The sequence below is a fragment of the Thunnus thynnus genome, chromosome 12 (assembly GCF_963924715.1).
Source record: "Thunnus thynnus chromosome 12, fThuThy2.1, whole genome shotgun sequence".
Taxonomy (NCBI): domain Eukaryota; kingdom Metazoa; phylum Chordata; class Actinopteri; order Scombriformes; family Scombridae; genus Thunnus; species Thunnus thynnus.
This window is the reverse complement of record NC_089528.1, coordinates 10,954,246-10,973,413: the sequence shown is the minus strand read 5'-3', so window position 1 is coordinate 10,973,413 and position 19,168 is coordinate 10,954,246. Positions and strand designations below refer to the sequence as shown.

The following is a 19,168-nucleotide window of genomic DNA, read 5'->3' as shown; positions in this document are numbered from 1 at the left end:
CCACCATAGATTTTGCAGTGTTGTTAACAGGGTTAACGCTAATAGACTTTTCTAACTGATCTGGGTCAGTCTGCGTGGACAGCAACTAACAACAACCTAATACCACATTACAAATTGCAAAAAAATTGATATGCAATACGTGAATAAGTGAAAAAGTTTCTTCTTCAGCTAAACACTTCCTTTCGCCCGCCATGTTGCTGCGTATATGACGTCAACTGTCAGCAAGTCGTGTACTAAGACTTTCGCCGACTTTCCGAGTTGTCCCGACTTGAGGGGGCGTTCACTTGAATTTTCTCAGTCGAAAACTATTTTTCCGATAGCACATGAATGCCACAGTAGTACTGTCAGTACAATGGGGATCACCAAACTGGCAGATTTGATCCGCTCAGATGCTCCTGGTTCTGTGTCTTATAAGGATATCAGTGACTACACAGGTGACTCATTTTTCATCAATTTGTTTTATTTACAAAATAAACTGTATGTCAAAGCGGTTGCAGCTAACATGATCGTTAGCGTTAGCATATAGCCATTAGCTACTTAGCTAACAGTGATTGATGCTGCAACACAACAAGACATCTTCAGAAGAAACACCACTGCGATGAAAATGTTTAAAATAAAGTATGAAAAGAGACTCACAGTAAAATGTAACCACTAAAACGCATCGATGGAAAGTACAAATGTCATACTGTTGTACTGCATTTATACAACTTTGAGATACTTGTACTTAAGAGTATTTCCATTTCCTGCTACGTTGAACTTTTAATAGTTAACTGGGAACACTGTAATTTTGAAATATTGTACACACTAAACATATAATCACCTTTGGATGAGAGTTACCCACGTAGTTAAATGGCTCTAACTTTATTAGCTATTAAAATGCTACTTACTTGCTATTGATAATAGTAGTAATCACATAATATCAATGAACTAACTTAACAACACTTCACAGAACTACTTTTTTTCACTTTAAAGTTCCTTATTTTACTTCTGTACTGTACTATTTTGACTGCAGGACTTTAACTTGTTATATGGGAGTGTATATATAGAGTATTTTTGTACTGTTGTATTACTACTTTTCTTAAGTTAATGATTTAAATACTAATTGCAACACAACTAAAATAAAACCTTTGTCACTGAAGAATTGTTCATCTCACAGTGTTACAGTGCTACATGAACCTGTAAAAAGACATGTCTGTCTAACCAGCTCTGTTTACTGCTGGTTTTGTGCCTTTTAATAGAATGAAGTCAAAGTCAAGCCCAGAATAAAGGTTTAACATAGATCTGCATCACTGACAGCATATTAATACATCTGTTAGAAAACATTTCATCAAGAAAAAAGTCTCTTTTGAAGCCGTCATTCACACTATATTGAGTATTTTAATCTGCTGCCAGGTAAGTGGTAAATGGTGGACAAGCCATTTATGACTAAATGGAAATTGTACTGTTTGATGCTGATGATGTTGGTGCTGTTTTCACTCCACAGGAAAAGTGATCGCCCTGGATACATCTATTGTTGTGAACCAGTTCCGTGCAGCGACACCTTCACTAAGGTCAGTTCCTTGATGAGCCATCATGTCTGGAGAAACAGACAGAATGGCTCATTGTGTCACACGGTTTTCTCTTTTTTCCAATTAGTGTAGTATATATATATATATGTACTGTATATATTGATTCCTCTTATCCATCCAAGTGTGTTGGGTGTCCATAAAAATAGAAACACGTGTACAGTGCAAAGCAGTCTGATACAACTGCTCTGCAACAACCTTGCTTTTTTAATTTTTAATTTTCCTTTATACGAAAACAAGCAACATATGACGGAGCACAACACAATAGGGAAAACTACACTCAAACAAACTGATACAAGAAGAGAGAAAAAAGGCAAGAGTAACAAGAACAACGAAAGAGCAAACAAACCAACGAACAAATAAACAAAAAAGGCAAAACGTTTGGCTTAGATTTCCTTATTGTAGCATGCATGTGTTTAGGTAGGTGTGTGTTTGTTTGTATTGGTGGATTTTAGTGTGAAAGAGGGGAGGTAAAGCATAAGGGGGAGACAGAACTAACCAAAGGAAGAAAGAGGAAAAAAAGATAAATAAATAAAAGTTAATCTAGCTTCAGTGCTATTGGAGGGCACCTCTGGCTGTGCTCCAGGGACAAAGAGGCGCTGTGGGGGATCTTGTGTGAGTTTTTGTTGTGACTGCTGCTTTAGTTACTGTGTTGACTCAATTTGTGCCTTATAAAATATTGCAATCCAACACAGCACCACCACAAACCACAGTCAACATAGAGTTGAGTCAAGACCTCTCTGACTCAGTGTCAGCAATGACTCAAAATAAACACTAATTTCTCACTATACAGGGATTTCTATTCTGGTCACCCAGTGTATCTGTATGTCTGCACTGTTTGTTTAATATGTCCTTGATTTCTTCTCTGTAGCCCCTTGTTAGGTGTCTTCTTTCGCACGCTCACTTTCCTAGAACATGACATAAAGCCAGTCTTTGTGTTTGACGGAAAGCCTCCCTGGGAAAAGACAGCTGTTGTAAGTGACACCTTCAGTCTGTATCTTTTGGCTCAACTCGATACAAAACAAACAGTCATAGGTCAGAGAGATTATTCTGAAATTTTCCTTCATTTGCACTTAATTTCAGTAGAACTGGTCTCCTTACATGTGCCGATTGACAAAAATATCTAAAAACAAGCTAGTGAAAGTGAATTTGATTGACCAGTATGAGACAGCAGACACTTGTAGTGTGAAACAAATCACTGCAACACATCCTGATTGAAGCTCCTGTTATTCCTGCAGCTTAAGAAACGAGCTGAGGCAGCGGGTTGGTGCGCTCCCAACCGATCAGGGGCAGGTACGACCACAAAGAAAATGTAAATGATAACCGAAAGCACATTTCATTAGTTTTTGAATGTATTCCTGACATGCAGTGTGTATCCTCTTTTGTGCTGCACACAGCATCATCCCTAACCAAAGACTGCCTCCAGCTCCTGAAGCTTCTGGGTGTACCCGTCATCCAGGTACAACCTACACATAAAATCCATACTTTATATTTGTTCATATTTCCTACATGTTCACTTATTTCTCCCCTCTTTTTCTCTCTTTGTCTCTGTCTTGTGCTCCAGGCTCCAGCGGATGCTGAGGCACTGTGCGCCTGGCTGGTGAGGGTGGGGACTGTGGATGCTGTAGCATCAGAGGACATGGACACACTCCCGTTTGGAGCCAGTACTCTTATTCGCCAGCTGAATGCCAAGAGGCACAGGTAAGAACTGTGCAGTTAATGTGTTTTGCGTAAAGGATTGCACTGGCTTTTTACATGTTGTAGTCCATTTATTACAAATCATCCACAATCTAAATTGATACCAATTTTTCAAAGCTGTAGGTTCTTAGGTTGTTGAGTGTGTTTTCCTCCTTTACAAGCAGCCACTGACTGGTGTCCCTTAGTTTCAGTGTGAATGAAAATCTACTGGAAGCATTGTTAATATAGCAGGTTGGACAAAAATGAGCTGCATACAACACAACATTAGCAATATGTAGCTTATGAGTGAATTCACTTTGAATCCTTCACTGTCTCACACACCCAGAACTGTTTTCTTTCATTGTGGATCATTTCTAGACTGATCTCTAAAGTGATCTAATGTTGATCTCCTTCTTTACAGTGAAGTTGTTGAATATTCTTTATCCAAGCTGTTAGAGAAACTCGACATCACTCACAAGGAGGTAAGACTAAAACATTGATTTAAATGTCTTCTAAAGCACGCTGCTGAGAGATTTGAAGGCATTTATTATACTTTATTATAACAGAATTATCTTTTCTTCTCATGTTTTTTTCTGCCACCTCTCCACCAGTTTGTTGACTTGTGTATTTTGCTGGGCTGTGACTACTGTGACAAGATAGCTGGTTTGGGTCCAAAGAGAGCTCTGACACTGATCCAGAAGCACCGTACTATCGAGAATGTGATTTTGCATATCAAAAGAAAGGTACTATGGTCTTTGTTTTTCTTTCAGTGGTTTCTGTACAAAAATGTGTAAGATCCTAATAAGATACGAATATCTGCTGTCCTTCAGACCCATCCAGTGCCACATTTCTGGAAGTACAAAGAAGCACGGAAGTTATTCTTGGATCAACCACAAATCGAAGCTCCTGAACTCATCTGGACTGAGCCAGATGAAGAAGCCTTGGTTCAGTTCTTCTGTCAAAGCAAACGTGGCAAGTATGTACTCATGGCTGAATTTTTGCTAAAGCCAGTCCGTCTTTTATTTCACGTAATTCTCTGCCTCTTTCAAAGCTAGTTCTGACTCTATTTATGTTTTATGTTGGCATTTTTTAGGGAGGACAGGGTCCGTCGACGGATGGAGAAGTTCCGTCAGATACGAGAATGTAAGCGGGAGGAGAGGGAAAAGGAGAAGGCAGCGGGACGTAGCAGGCAGACTCGCATGGAGGACTTCTTCAGAGTTACTAGAAAGAGGGAGCAGGTGAACCCACAGTACAGCTATAATTATTGCTATAACTGGAAATCAAAACTCACCTCGAAACATTTGGACCAATCATGTTAAGAAGTCATAAAGCAGGGAAAACTGTCTTTTATATCACGCAGAAGACCAAGAATTTGAAAAAAAATTGATATATATAACTATTGATATACATTTGCAGTGTTTGGTTTGTCTGAACAGTCATTCTCGCTTGCTTCCTTTAGCCTGTGGATGTGGCAGACTCTTCAAGCAGCAACAGAAAGAGACCAAAGTTGAAATAAGGCCACCGCCATCTGCTGCTCACTGTCTCCACCATCAAAGCTGGATGGAAGTTGTTTACATCCCTGTCTGCATGTACAGATGTCTCGAAAAAATTATAAACAATGTTGACAGAGCTGTGATCCCAATCTTGATCTTCTGAGCTCATTTTCTTTTAACTGTCATGTTTCATTCCTGTGCTGATGAGAAAGTCCAGCAATTTTGACATATTAGCAATTAAACGGTGCACCATTCTTTTTTTATTTTGTGTAATAACAAATTTCAACAGTATCAGAGGCAGTAACTTTACATGTTGGGTAATGGTTTTGCATTAGCAGAAGACTGTGCTCTTCTAAAGTGTCTTCTAGTTGCCACTGAATTAAAAAGAAGCCAAAACAGGCAACGTGCAAGACACTGACTTCACGTCCTGGTCTCTGAATGGGAGCACCACCCTACTGACAATACAATAATCTGATCTTGTCTGGAAAGCAGTCTCCCCCCACAATGTAAATCACAGAGCAATTCTTCAGTGCAGTTTCCTGCAAACCCACCAAAGAAACGCAGAGCAGGCGGTGGACGGCTATGAAAGAGAACAGTGTGATCACTGTCAGGGAGGCCTTCCCGCAAGCCAAAACGGGAGACAGGGGATGTCTCATCACAAGACATTCAATGAGCACCTGTTGTGTTAGCTGTGCCAAGGCAGGGACCAAAGACTTGAATTTTTAAACATGCACTAAAGTAGCATCTGTCTAAAGCAGTGTCTAAAAGAGATATTGAGATGTTTAAATCCATGTGAAAACACGTGTTGTTTGATTTTGAAAAGAATATTGTAACCATACAGGGCCGTACTTTTTTGTTTTTTTTATATGGTTTTCATATGTTATGCTGTGGGCCTTTTTTAAATAAAAAATAATGTTGAAGTTTATTTGTTTTTTGATATTCTTATGATGAGTGTGATTACGTGAGTTTGGGGAAAATACTGTATATAAGTGACGTTTTTCGCAGCAAAACCTTCAAAGCAACTGCACTTTTTGTTGATATATTTTAAAATAAGTGTAAAACTTTGCATAAAAATACGAGGCATCCCTCCAAACCGACGGATGTCGCTGTGTACGTGAAGCCGGTCGGTTTGTGCTTTTTTCCCACACAGAAGAAGCAGTTTGTCAGTCGCCCAGTCTCTCACCAGCCAGACCTCTCAGCAAGGTGTCTGCCTGGCTACACCGCCGTCGCACACGGCAAGGCTGCCCTGAAGACACCCGTCCCATCCCGGGTCATTGACCAAATCCCCCCCTCCCCCCGGTGATACCAGCAAGCTGTGTTTTTCTTTAGCCATGGCGACGAGTGCGAAGCGAAAGCAAGAGGAGACTCATCTAAAGATGCTCCGGGAAATGACCAGCCTGCCCGCGAATAGGAAATGCTTCGACTGCGACCAGCGCGGCCCGACCTATGTCAACATGACAGTGGGCTCCTTCGTCTGCACCACCTGCTCCGGGATCTTGTGAGTTTCCTTTTGGGTGAAGCTATCGTCTGTATTGGTCATATTGTCCACGAGGCTATTTGTGCGGTCCACCACTGACTTTGGCGGTTCCGTTAGCTCGTTAGCTAGCGTTATCGTCCGGGCAGGTAACGTTATCTTACCTAGCTCGGTTCTACCCGAGGCCGTTGGGTTTGGGTCGGTAGTGTCGGCAGTTTGGTTTGTTTACAGCTTTGCTTCAGTGTGATTTAAATGTGCAGTTATATATACATTTAGTGTGAGAGGCGGTCACAATGGCTTATTGTCTGTGTGGTGAAGGTTAGCTACGTTACGTTCAGATACCTTACAGTCAGATATTTGGCCGCCCTGTTTAAGAAAAAAGCTCGTCAAACGTGTCCCGGTGTTATGTCGTGGTCTGTGTTCCCGTCGATATGTGTTACCCCTGACCTTAACCTGCACCCAACCTTATCTCTAACCCCATCCAGTCGTCCTGTGAGGTGTTTAACCTGACCCCAAGCTTAACTTAACCCCAACCAGCTATCTTTTTTACAGTGCTACAAGTCTAACAGGAGGGGAACATTATTTGTGGGGGGGGGGCAGACAACACCGGGAACCTCCTCTATTTGAACTTTAACTGCACCTCCAACAAGGAATGTCGCAAACACACACACACACACCTTTTAGATAAGCAGGAGCAGGGTGGGTCCCTGAACTCAGCTTGAAATAGCTGAAAGATGAAGTGGGGCAGTGGGTCGCCTCTAGCTGCTGTCTGATGAAACCACTTCTTGTTCCTCAGAAACTCAAATGAAATTATTGCCAAGATTTAGGCAATGACTTTGATTATTGCAATATCCGTACTGCCTACGCCCATTTAGTTTCTCGTATTGAGCCAAACATTTCTACTTACTTTTCTGTCAGCACGTGTGATGTTTTACCTGTCAGGTGTGGAGACTAGGATCTTCCTAGTGGCTCTGGCAGGCTGTGGCACCTCAGTGGCAGCCTGTGGCACTGCAATGGTAGCCTGTGGCACCGCAGTGGCAGCCTATGGCACCTCAGCAGCAGCCTTTGGCACCTCAGCGGCAGCCTGTGGCACCACAGTGGCAGCCTGTGGCACCTCAGCGGCAGCCTGTGGCACCGCAGCGGCAGCCTTTGACACTGCAATGGCAGCCTGTGGCTTTGCAGTGACCCACTGTGGCACCGCATTGGCAGCCTGTGGCACTGTCAGCATTTGAAAGACTTGCTGTCAACTAGGGCAGGGCCAAATTTTCTGGTTTGTTTTCATGACACGTCAGCAGCTGTTTGTTTTAGGATGGTTGTTGAGCAACCACATTCTACTTTTTTGTTCACTATTACGTTATTATTTCCACCAAAGGGGTTATGATTTTGCCCTTTTTGAAATAAAAAGGAACAAAAAAACACTCTTGACTAATAAGACTTCCTCCCTGTTTTCTCCACCCCATGAACTACCAGCTGCCTGAACAGCACCCACTAGCTAGACCACCAGATACCAGAATATCAACATAACATTACTGTAACCACTAAATATGTGTAAACAAGATGATAGATGGCAATTGAATAAGAATATACTAGATTATGTTAGCTCAATTATGTTTAAACCTGTGTTTACGCAATTATGTTTACATAACACAATTTCACTCTTACAATAATAGAACAGAGGATTTGTTTTTCCATTGTTGTAGCTAATTGTTATAAATGACTATAAACATAATTATTAGTAAAGAGTGTACTTTTGTTCCCTTTTATTTAAAAACAGGCAAAATCATAACCTCCTTGGCGGAAGTAATTGCGTAAAGTGAATGAAAAACAAAAAAGTAGAACGTTTGCTCAACAACCATCCTAAAACAGACTTATGGCTGCTGACCTGTCATGAAAACAAACAAGGAAATTTTTGCCCCATCCTATTTGACAGCGAGTCTTTCAACTGCCAACACAGTGCTACAGGCCACCACTGAGGTGCCACAGGCTGCCACCTTGGTGCCACAGGCTGCCACTGAGGTGCCAGTAACTGCCATTGCCAATAGGAGGATCCCAGCCTTGCAGTATTTACCCTCTACATGTGGACAAATATTGTGTGTATAGAGCAGGATCTAGACACATTGCGTTGTATCTTGTAATCATATGCATATAACCTGTCACCATCCTAGGAAAAATGGCACTGATAAGATAATGTACTTACTAGGTTATACTTTCCAGTTGTATGAGTCTGGGCCTGTAAACTGTACAGAATAATCATAGTGGCACATCAGTAACTACTTTTGAGTTTTTGAAATGCCATGCGTATAAAAAGTATTTACTGTCGTGGACGTTTTTCCTGTTGTATTTGTTTTACAACATTCAGTGATAGTAGATTAGGCTTTTCTGGATGCTGATAAACCAAATGTAACACACTTTAATGTCAAGGTTTTAAAAAAAATCTAAATCTAAATTAAGTGCAAATATAAGACAAGATAATTGATTAGATGTAGAAGTATTTCCCCTCTTGAAATCTGTATTTGGTAAAGACACCTTTGGCAGCAATTACAGCCTTGAAAGTCTCTGTGGATACGTCTATAAATCTGGACAGTGTACTTCTTCCTCATTCTTTTTGGAAGGCTGCAGTGAACAGCAATTCTCCTTTCTTTTGTACCAAAGCAGGTTTTCCTCCAGGATTTCTCTGCATTTCTCTACATTTCTTTTCTCTCCACCTCCACAAGCGCTCTGCTGGCATCAGAGAACCATCCCCATTGCCTAAAGCTGCCACCACCAGCTTTCTCATCAGACTATAGTGTCCCACATCCCTCCTAGCAAACAGAGACTCAGATGTCGTATGATTTATTCTTTAAACAGTGGTTTTGCCAAACTGCCATTAAGCTGCAACTGGTGAGGCAACAGTTGTTGACTGCACTGTGTCCCCTCGCTCAGCTGTAGACTCCTAGCCAGATGGTTTGTTAAACAGAACCATCTTAGAAGTCGTCCTTGGAAACTGTTTGGAAAAGGGCAGGCACGTTCAAAAAATACTTGGCAGGTGATTGGATGAACCATCCATTTATGACCGTCTTACCTTGTGAGGCAACTGGATTCACAAGATCATTGGGGAATCCTCATAGGACGCTGATTGATCTGACCCACCGGTGGTTTGCACTGGTGGATGACGGAGGCTGTACAGATTGTAAGCCCCCCACCTTTTCAATGCCTTGGAAGTTTTCTTGCATCCTCCTTTTGTTTGGTACTTTCCAGTGACCATGTCATATATTTGTTGGCAACGTTCATTTGTCTTCATGATGTAATTTTTGCCAGAAAATTTACCAACTAGCAGCTACAGATATATTTTACCTAGAGGTAGTTAAAACCTAATATGACTTGTCACACCTTACACACAGGTGATCTCAGTTTAGCCAATCTCAGAACCCATTGGCTCCCAATAGCCTCTGGGGGGCAACAGTCAATATTTTGGGGGTTCTGGTGTAGCAAGCGGATGTCCGGAAAATGGATATCTGGGCCAAGGCTTCCTCTTTCGTGCATTGGTCATTGTTTACAGTCCAATTGGCAACCTGAGACAGCCCAGACGACATTTCGGCTAATCTCTGGAGCAGATATATTCATATGAATACAGATACATTTTTAAAAAAAGCTAAATCATCATCAGAGGATAGCCGATGGGTTCCAAGATTGCATTTCGGCTGGTGCATTCCACTTCTTTGCTCTCCATACGGACTGTTCACCTGCATGCAACCAAAGCCTGCTCAAACGTGATTGGTCAATACTACTCGGACTACAAATAGACTACAAACAGAAACCAGAACATTCTGGTACCAAAATCTTGTCCCATTGCCTGCAGATTCTGAATTCATATGCAGATATCTGTTCATAGAGATTACAGTTTAGTAGGTGTGGGGCAAAAAATTGATTCTAAGATGCATCCTGATGCGGACGTGGATGATTCTGGATTGATTCACAAATGTCAAAAATTGATTTTTTAAATGTTAATTAATGACATGTTGTTGACAGAACGAAAAGGCAAAATTCAACTGCGAGGGCAGTGCAGCGCCTGGACAGTCTACAGCACACACATGTTAGAGTTCATCTTCAAAAAAGGCAGTGGCTATAAGAATTTTTGATTTAATGAGTAATTAATTACCTTTGCAAGATGAACGTGAAGTATGTTGTGAACTTTCTATGCCGTCATTCAGAGACTAACATTAGCAGAACAGAGCAGCGATCAGCAGTAACAAATGAGACCGGCTGACCAACACACAGTGCAGCATTAAATAAGTTAAACCAACTCTGAGGTGAAGAAAATAATTCGCTGCTCAGTCTGTTTCACCTCAAAAACCCTGCGGCCGTTCAGTGTGTTGGACAGCAATGTCTTTCTCCGGAGCTAACGGTGCAGCAGTGAGGCTGCTCTCCACTACTGGAGACATGACGTTAATAACAACACAGCGAAGCACTCGGCCTTGCCCTCATTTTGTTATTCTCATACTGGCAGAAGACTGCAAGATGCTTTCACATTAATTCATTCATTAATGCAGTTAACTGCTTAAAATAAAAAGGCTGTGGAACTTTTATCTTATCTGCTAATTATGTTTCATATTGTTTCATATCATTACGTTTGTGGACTTAGGACACCAGTGAATGGAAACTGAAAATAATCCCACCCTTACAGTTTAACTAATTACGTGACTTTACTCTGAGTATGATTTAGATGTGTCACATTACTTTTGTGTTTTATATTTGTATTTAGTTTAGATAAGTTTAAAGCTGTTTGTTTTAACTGTAACACATACATTTTTTCTGTGTATCAGTATCAAAAATCTAGTTATATCCTATGTGCTTTAATGTTTATAAACAATAAAATGTGGAAAAAATCAGTTGGGATTAATAATGTTATTGACACTGTTAATATATATACTATGGCATTTCGATGGCCGAAGAGCAAAACCTCCTATCTGAAAAATGCACTTATTTGAGAAAACTTGTTTAAAAAAAACTTGTTTTCTTGCAGAATGCTATTTGTTAAGGATACCCAATACATAATATTCTGTTTTTGGAACTGTATTACTATATTATGTGGTATTGTTTACAGTATGTTTGTATGGTTATTACGGTATTGTTAACACATAATTTAGTAATACAGTCCAAAAACAGTGTATTATGTATTGGGTATCTTTAACAAATAGCATTCTGTAAGAAAACAAGTTTTTTTTCAGTTTTCTCAAAAAATGCATTTTTCAGATAGGAGGTTTTGCTCTTCGTCCATCGATTTACTACAAGTCCCCAATAACTGTGATCAAAATCTCAGCCATTTATAAATTGGTCCAGGTCACATTAACACTCATATTTCTGAATTAACTTTCGTCTTTTATTTTAGTTTTAAAGAATTCAAAGGCAGTAAATAATGCTTCTGATGTATTGGTGGGTCATTTCATGTCACTCGAATAGCATTGGGTTGCATCTGGCTTCTCTTGTTCTTCAGCTAACAAAACCTCCTCCACCCACAGGCGAGGGCTGAATCCCCCACACAGAGTGAAGTCCATCTCTATGACCACATTCACACAGCAGGAAATTGAGTTCCTACAGAAACACAGCAATGAGGTATCACGTACAGTTTCACAACGTTTCACATTGTTAACCATATTTTAATAATCATGGCTATCTGTCTATGAATCAGAAGTGGTATTTTGGCATTTTTCTGAGCCTTGCTTACTCAACTTTATTGGCATTCCTCTTCCCCTACTTTTTTTCCCCATTTCTCGTCATCCCCTCCCCCTCCCCTATACTTTCTCTCACCTCTCTCCCGGCTTTGCCACCACCCCCACCCCAATCCCCTCCTTACCTCCCACTCCCTTCATTCCTCTGTGCGCCCCCCCCCCCCCCCCCCGTAGGTCTGTAAACACATCTGGTTGGGCCTCTATGATGACAGGACATCGGTTGTTCCAGATTTCCGAGAACCTCAGAAAGTAAAAGAGTTCCTTCAGGAAAAATATGAAAAGAAACGATGGTAACATAAACTTCTTGATTTTTTGTTTGTTTGTTTTTTATTTTTGTTTTTCTTTGTTTTGTTTTTTTTCAAGTGTAAAACCTGTTGTTGAGAGATTGCATCAAAAGCAGTCAAAGGTTCATCACTACTCAAGATGGTTTTGTTTGAGATCTCAAGAGTTTAAGAGTTACACTGTCTAACATTTAAAATCTTAAAATCTCACTGGGTGCATAACGCAATAAATCATTTAGTTGGAAATGGTGGTTAAATTCTCTAGTGTGCTAAATCGTCACTGTCAAAACTTACCTGGTACTGTTTGGCTTGTTACTATCCATTGTGATGCAAAAGAAGAGTGTTGAGAATCTCAAGTGTTGCCTTGCCACCATTTTATAGTTATGGACTTTGTTAACCGTGTTTTTCAGTTTGATAGCAGGCTCTTCTCTTTCTGGGACTTTCATTGACTACATGTCCTGTTTTACTGCAGTGGTGGTGTAAAAGAGCACATCTTTTAAACACTTTAACTTGAAGAATGAATGAAGGTCCCATTTAATCAGATTAAAATACTTCCTTTATGGTAATTGGTTTAATCAAATTAATGATTACCCTATCCATTAAAACTGTTCAAAACACCATTCTTGTATAATACTTAGAAAGATTTTTGTTCCACTACGTTCACATTGAGCCTTAATAGGATCAAATGACAAAAGCTGTGTCTGTTTGGACTTTTCATTACGTCTGTATATGTGTGTGCTGGTGCTTTTTCCTGAATGTCTAGGTATGTCCCTCCAGACCAGGCAAGGGCAGTAGCAAGCGTCCAGGCCTCTGTGTCTGGCTCCTCAGCCAGCAGCACTGGCAGCACCCCAGAAGTCCAACCCCTCAAGACCCTGCAGCTCAATAGGACCCCGTTGCGCCAGGTAAAACAAATTCACATTGGGCCTTTTTTTGCCCATCAGATATCCATTTATAATTTCTTAAAGAATTTGCTCTTTTTTTTTCCCGGCTACCGCCCAGTCTCCAGGGCTGGGTCGTTCCCAGGCTCACAGTGCTGCTTCTCAGGAGAAGAAGTTTGACCTGCTCTCAGACCTGGGAGGAGACATCTTTGCTGCTCCACCCACTCAGACTGCCAGCTCTACCAACTTTGCCAACTTTGCACATTTTCAAAGCCAGTCAGGTAAGATGGATTCCTCCTGGAGGTCCCAAGAGGTTAAACATTAGAGACTAATGCAGATATATAGAAGTGTGTACTCTTTGGTTTGTCATCATTCCATGCATTGCCCTGCCATGGTTTTTATTTCCACATTCATTGTCTGTATTAATTTTTCCTTGTTTATGGCTGCAGCACCTCAGGGTAGTACAAACACCAACTTTGCCAACTTTGATGCATTTGGAAACACTGCAATTCCATCCCATCTGAGCACGTCACCCCCCTCAAAGTCCTTTTCATCAGGTACCCCCCTACCCCACCACTATCTTCCTTCCTTCCACCCTGTCCACATACACTCACCTCAGTATTTCTCTCACTCATTTCCTACCCACTGTGTCCACTGGGAGTCCCTTTCTACAGTAGGGATGCCACAGTGAGAACATTTTCCCACTGAATTAATAAACTCGTGACAACAACCGTTGTTACTGGTTACACAGGACGTTTTACAAGATGAGATATTCGTTGATGAGGCCCAATATCTGTAGAGCGCTTACTTTGATCTTAACGTTATATTTTTAGTTAAGATCTTCCCTTTACTTAAGAGTTATTGAAGGCGGGCTTCAGGCTGCTGCCAGCGGATTGTCCTCTGTGCACAGCCGGTCTGTGGTGCATATGGACATGGGGAAGAGCCAGAGGACGACCACTGCTTAGAACCAGAACCGGAGCCACTCACCTGTCATCTGGAGAGAGACACACCGAGAGCAGGCTGAGCAGGCAGAGAGCGGGAGAGTTCCTGCCGTAAACAAGCACTGAGACCCGGGGAGACATGAGCAGCTGCTCGCTAACAGCTACATGTGTTTACAGCAGAGAGCAGGAGGGAGGACAGATGTCTCACTCCGCTACTCTGTGCTGTGACTCTGCTGTTGCTGCAGATGGTCACTGATATGGAATTTTCCATCTTTAGGGGTTACAAATTGGGTTACATTGGGTCAAGTTTGGGCCTTGAGGTCACACTGTAATTCTTAAGTAGAAGGAGGCGTTCTCTCCTCTCTTTGAGACTCGAAGTAGCTGTCTCTGATGTTTTGGGGAAGCAGAGGCCTCTCTAATAAAGGGTAAATCAGCATTACCATGGTTACCAAAGTCAGAGGCGGCCTTCCTAGACAACACAGATAGGTGAATGTGTAGATTGTATTGTCACAATCAGATATTCAAACCAGAATGTGCTGACAGTGACCTGAACTAACACGGGTAAAATGCAGTTCCTTGTTTAGAAACTAGTGAACTAATTAGACTAATTTTTCATATTGTGGGCCGATCTGTTAAAGACTAAGAGTCAGACGTTCAGGGGGCAGAACGGAAAGAGGCAGCATCAGAATTGCAGAAGACTTCGATGTTTGCTATTTCAGTTCTCCTTGATCAAGTGCTTCAATAAACATTTTCAGCATTAAGACATCTAAGGCTCATGTGCACTTTCTCCACAGAGGTGCTGACCATCGCTAAATATTTCCACAACAGTCATGGAGCAGACACTTTTAAGTTTATAATAGCAATAGTAGCATCCGTCGTCTAAATATTGATAACACAGGGTAGTTTTTTAAAAATTAGAGTTTTTTTTTATTTGATGAACATAGACCCTAATACACGAAAATGAACTAAATGGATTCTATTCCAAAAAAACAAAACAAAGCAAAACGATGGTATGGACAGTGGGCATGTAATGTAACTGGTATATTCCCGACCACCGTATAACACCGACTACTGTGGCAAGCCTATGTGACAGATGCCCAGAGCATATCCTGCTGCTGTCACTTAAAACATGCAACTTGAAATAATTGGGAGGTTCTCAGTGGACATTTAGCCCTAAACCTCACATAGTGCAGATGGTTGAAAATACAGAGCTTCTCCCCTCAATCATTCTAATTTTTCTTTGTCTTTTTTTTTTATCATTAAGAGTGTATGTGTGTGCATCTCTGAGTATATTTAAAAATAAAAATTGTCTATAGGTGGAGGTGTGCCAATCCCATCGATGTCAAGTGCCGTCCCTGCTCAGTCCCACACAGGAAGCTCGGAGGATCGCTATGCTGCTCTGGCTGAGTTGGACAATGAACTCAGCTCCTCTGTCTCCTCAGGCAGCAATGTGCAAGGGTGAGAGACTGGCAGACACAGACAGATATATTGTAATAACACTGCCAATAAATGTTCACCAGAAATGAACAGTTCATTTCCTACATGTGTTTCCTCTGCACGCCCGTATGAATACTACATGAATCTGATTAATTCAGTGTTACACTCTTTGTACTGTGCAATGTGTGTTGCTGAATAATGTTCCTCCACACAGTGAAATGATAATATTGATCATATTATGTAGACACTATGAGTATGCATACATATCTCAACTAAAATCTTCAGATCCAGTCAACATTTTCCACTCAGAAGTCTGTAAGAAGTCCTTCCACAGCTAAACAGCTTGTTCCAAAGAAAGGCAGTGAAATGTTCACAGTATCAGTGAATACATTCATACAACTAATGCTTGTCATGCATACTGCGTGTGTTTAACAGATGTAAAAACACTTTTTCGTTACAGGAACTTATTTGGACCAGTCCTTGGTTCATCGCCAGCCCAGAATCCACCTGTTTTACCCAGCATGCCGCCTAGCTTTGGAGGTGGCCATGATAATTACTACTACACTGATGCATATAAAATGAAAATACATTTTCAAAGTAGAATATTTTCACATGTAGCTCGAAGTCTGATTTCGTAACATACTCCTGTATTTTATCCAGCCGTCCCATCCACAAATCCCTTCGTCGCTGCAGCTGTTGCCCCGGAGATGGCCACCAATCCTTTCCAGACCAATGGTAGAGCTCCAGCTGCAGGTGTGTGTGTGTGTGTTTTGAGTTTAGTGTCACACATTTCCTACTTCGACATTTGTGTTATGTTGATGTAACCCAGTTACATTGTAAAGTAATCTAAGTGATTTGCCACTGTATCTAGAACTTACCCCTCCTTGTATGTGTGTGTGTGTGTGTGTGCATAAATGGTGTGTGTGCGCATTCACTGTACACACATGCTGCGTGTGCCTCGTAGCCTCGTTTGGTACCGGCTCTATGAGCATGCCTGCCGGCTTTGGGAATGCGTCCTCCTACTGCCTCCCGACCAGTTTCAGCGGAAACTTCCAGCAGCAATTCCCTGGCCAGGCTCCCATCCCTTACTCTCAACCTGGGGCCTACCACCCTCAGTCTAATGGTTAGTGGCCTCCCACATCCCTCTGTCCTCTCACCCTGTTCTACTTGTGCAGTACCTGTCAGTGATTTTAATCATATGTTGGATTTTTCCTGGCATGAATTGTATTATCTACACGATGGCCCTCTGCATTGCGAGCTGACTTTAAGTCTGGCTGCAGCAAATCAAAGGTGTGACTCATCAGTGGCAGCTACTGCACAGTGATAAATGGTTGCATTTAGGGTACAAAGCTTTAAGGTTCTGCTGTGTTCAGGGCTATGGACCAGAAACACAATGAACAAATTTGGCATCACTCATATAGTTTTGTTTACACCTGAATGCAATCTGACATGCTGGGGCTTGGCTCTGTTTTTTTAGTTCCTCCTCTTTACAGTCTTAGTGCTGTAGAATTTTTTAAGATTTATTCTCATAATTTAGCTCATTGTAAATGACTGTTTATGTGCGAGTCTTTATGGGCTGGTGATATAACAGTTGCAATGAAACAACTACTGTTGTAATTCCATATCCCTCTATCACCCCACAGGCCCTGCATTCCCAGTCTACGGTCAGAACAAGCCCTCCATGACACCGTTTGGCCAGCCCATGGCTGCCCCTGGCATGTCCAATAACCCGTTCATGGTGAGCATACATTGTCTAATATTTTCCCAACTTTTTAAAGACTCAAAAAATAAATAAAGGACATGCTGTGGAGACTTTATCAGCTCAAGAAAACAATTCAAGTGATTTAAGTAAAAAACATTATTTTGCAGAACAGTATGAAGGGATAATTTTCTCACTGCAGGAATATTTCCTGTTTCTGTCTTAAATTTTAACACTGACTCTCTCTCTTATTTCAGGCAGGAGCTCCAGCAGGGTCCTTCCCTTCAGGGGGTTCCTCCACCAACCCTTTCCTGTAGCACAGCTCCCAGTCCTCGCCAACAGAGGGCAGCATGCAGCACATATTCAACGCACCCGTTCCGTCACGCTATTAGTGGCAGTACATTTCTAAAAAAAAAAAGACTTATGTTTTTTGTTTTTTTTTTCATAAAAAAAGTTTACAACACTATGAAGGAGTACAAAGGACTATATTGAAGACTAAGGGACTGTTATGGGGGGGGGGAGTGTACTATTTGGACTATATACAATACATTATATGCTTTTTATTTTTTGTTTATGACTGTAAGCTCTGTGCATATCATCATTTGTAATCACAATTAAGTACATGTTATGTATAACAAGGACTGAGTTAACAATGGTGAGTATATACACACCTTGTGGAAAAAAAACCACTACAAACTATCTACGTAAGTAAGGGTATACAATTTAAGATTATTAACAGGGTTCCATCCAAATCCATGGTCTGTGGTTTGAAGCAACCATGGAGATGCAGGTATTTCATTTTCAAAAGGGATCTCTTTTTATTATTTTAGCATAATTGCTACTATACTGGCACTAAGGCCCAAATTGTCCTTGATAACGTTTAGATCCAGAGTCAACAGTTGCCTATAACCGAAAGCAACCAAACCCACATATTTTTAAATCAGTGTTACATCTTAAGCAATTGGATGTGACACTGTAAAATGGACGATCAGTTATTATTTTAAATATTTCCAATACCTGTAAAATTGTTGAAAACAGTAGATTTTAGCTTGAAACCAAGGTAAGCTCCTTGATATGAGGCCAGCAGAGACTTCAGATGTTTTTAGATTTAGGTAAAGGGGACAGGCATGTCTGCTAGAGCACAAATGGAGGAAAGTCACAAGGAGTGCAGGCATCAAGATTTCTTGAAGAGTATTTCTTTGTGCCCTAACCCGACCTAGTCTATAAAACACTGGTGAAATTGTTCAAAATACCCTAAGTAACCTCTCTCCTGCTGGTTGTACATGTCACAGGAGCAAATTTCAGATATTTACTTTATTTTAAATGTATGGTAAAGATGTAAGCTTCAGGGTTGTGAGTGTACCTCAAAATAACAGGTGAGGTAGTCCTCTTGACAGGGAATGACAGGTTTACCAGACCCTGTTCTGACAGGGGAAAAAACATTTGAACAAAATAACTTTGAAATGTTATATTGTATTCACCACACTCCCTTGAAATCTGTCTTCTTTGCCTTCTTATTAAAAAGCTTAAGGGGGGGAAGAACAGGGTACAGTTTGCTTTAAAATGGTGCAGAGGGAAAGGACAGATGAATCTAGGGTTTATCTCATTACTGGATCAGACTGTGACTCTGGAGAACTGGGGTACCAGTTGTGCCACCAATGACTAACAATGAATTTGACAATGTGTTTCTTTACAAGAATAGGTAAGTAAATGTGTACATATATAAATATATGTATAAATAAATTAAAAGATTTTTAACTACAGTTTTGAGTCTATTTTAAATGTTTTATTCTCTATTCCAACAGAAAGACGGCTAAATATACTCAAGTCAAACTGAAGTCTAATACAACAGCAATGTAATATCTTACCTTTATAAAGGTTATAATCAGTTTTTGTTTCTAATATCTTCTCCATCTCATTAGACTAAATAATAGAAACTAAAATGAACATAAAGTTGAATCAACAGCAAAAATAAGCACTAACTTTCATTAAAGGTGCAATTTGTTACATGGCAG

General features: G+C 40.9%; 2 protein-coding genes across 2 annotated transcripts; both read left to right on the top strand.

Annotated features, from left to right (window-relative positions):
* Window positions 1-271: 271 nt before the first annotated feature.
* Window positions 272-5,660, top strand: zgc:110269 (probable flap endonuclease 1 homolog). Its single transcript, XM_067605386.1, has 11 exons — window positions 272-434; window positions 1,484-1,550; window positions 2,437-2,539; window positions 2,804-2,858; window positions 2,963-3,024; window positions 3,130-3,266; window positions 3,664-3,724; window positions 3,854-3,985; window positions 4,073-4,218; window positions 4,336-4,480; window positions 4,702-5,660. The coding sequence occupies exons 1-11, from the start codon at window positions 353-355 to the stop codon at window positions 4,756-4,758; spliced, it is 1,047 nt and encodes a 348-aa protein (XP_067461487.1). The 5' UTR covers window positions 272-352; the 3' UTR covers window positions 4,759-5,660.
* A 228-nt stretch (window positions 5,661-5,888) lies between these two features.
* agfg1b (ArfGAP with FG repeats 1b) lies at window positions 5,889-18,916 on the top strand. Its single transcript, XM_067605385.1, has 12 exons — window positions 5,889-6,233; window positions 11,708-11,801; window positions 12,092-12,207; window positions 12,962-13,100; window positions 13,198-13,357; window positions 13,526-13,633; window positions 15,334-15,475; window positions 15,915-15,994; window positions 16,115-16,207; window positions 16,419-16,577; window positions 17,098-17,192; window positions 17,411-18,916. The coding sequence occupies exons 1-12, from the start codon at window positions 6,067-6,069 to the stop codon at window positions 17,468-17,470; spliced, it is 1,413 nt and encodes a 470-aa protein (XP_067461486.1). The 5' UTR covers window positions 5,889-6,066; the 3' UTR covers window positions 17,471-18,916.
* Window positions 18,917-19,168: the final 252 nt, after the last annotated feature.

Bases quoted from the DNA above. Each gene is read 5' to 3' on its own strand.
- zgc:110269 (XM_067605386.1), top strand. From the start codon at position 353: ATGGGGATCACCAAACTGGCAGATTTGATCCGCTCAGATGCTCCTGGT. The intron at 3,986-4,072 runs GTACTATGGTCT...GCTGTCCTTCAG, and splicing joins TTTTGCATATCAAAAGAAAG to ACCCATCCAGTGCCACATTT. The intron at 4,219-4,335 runs GTATGTACTCAT...GGCATTTTTTAG, and splicing joins TGTCAAAGCAAACGTGGCAA to GGAGGACAGGGTCCGTCGAC.
- agfg1b (XM_067605385.1), top strand. From the start codon at position 6,067: ATGGCGACGAGTGCGAAGCGAAAGCAAGAGGAGACTCATCTAAAGATG. The intron at 6,234-11,707 runs GTGAGTTTCCTT...CTCCACCCACAG, and splicing joins ACCACCTGCTCCGGGATCTT to GCGAGGGCTGAATCCCCCAC. The intron at 17,193-17,410 runs GTGAGCATACAT...CTCTTATTTCAG, and splicing joins TGTCCAATAACCCGTTCATG to GCAGGAGCTCCAGCAGGGTC.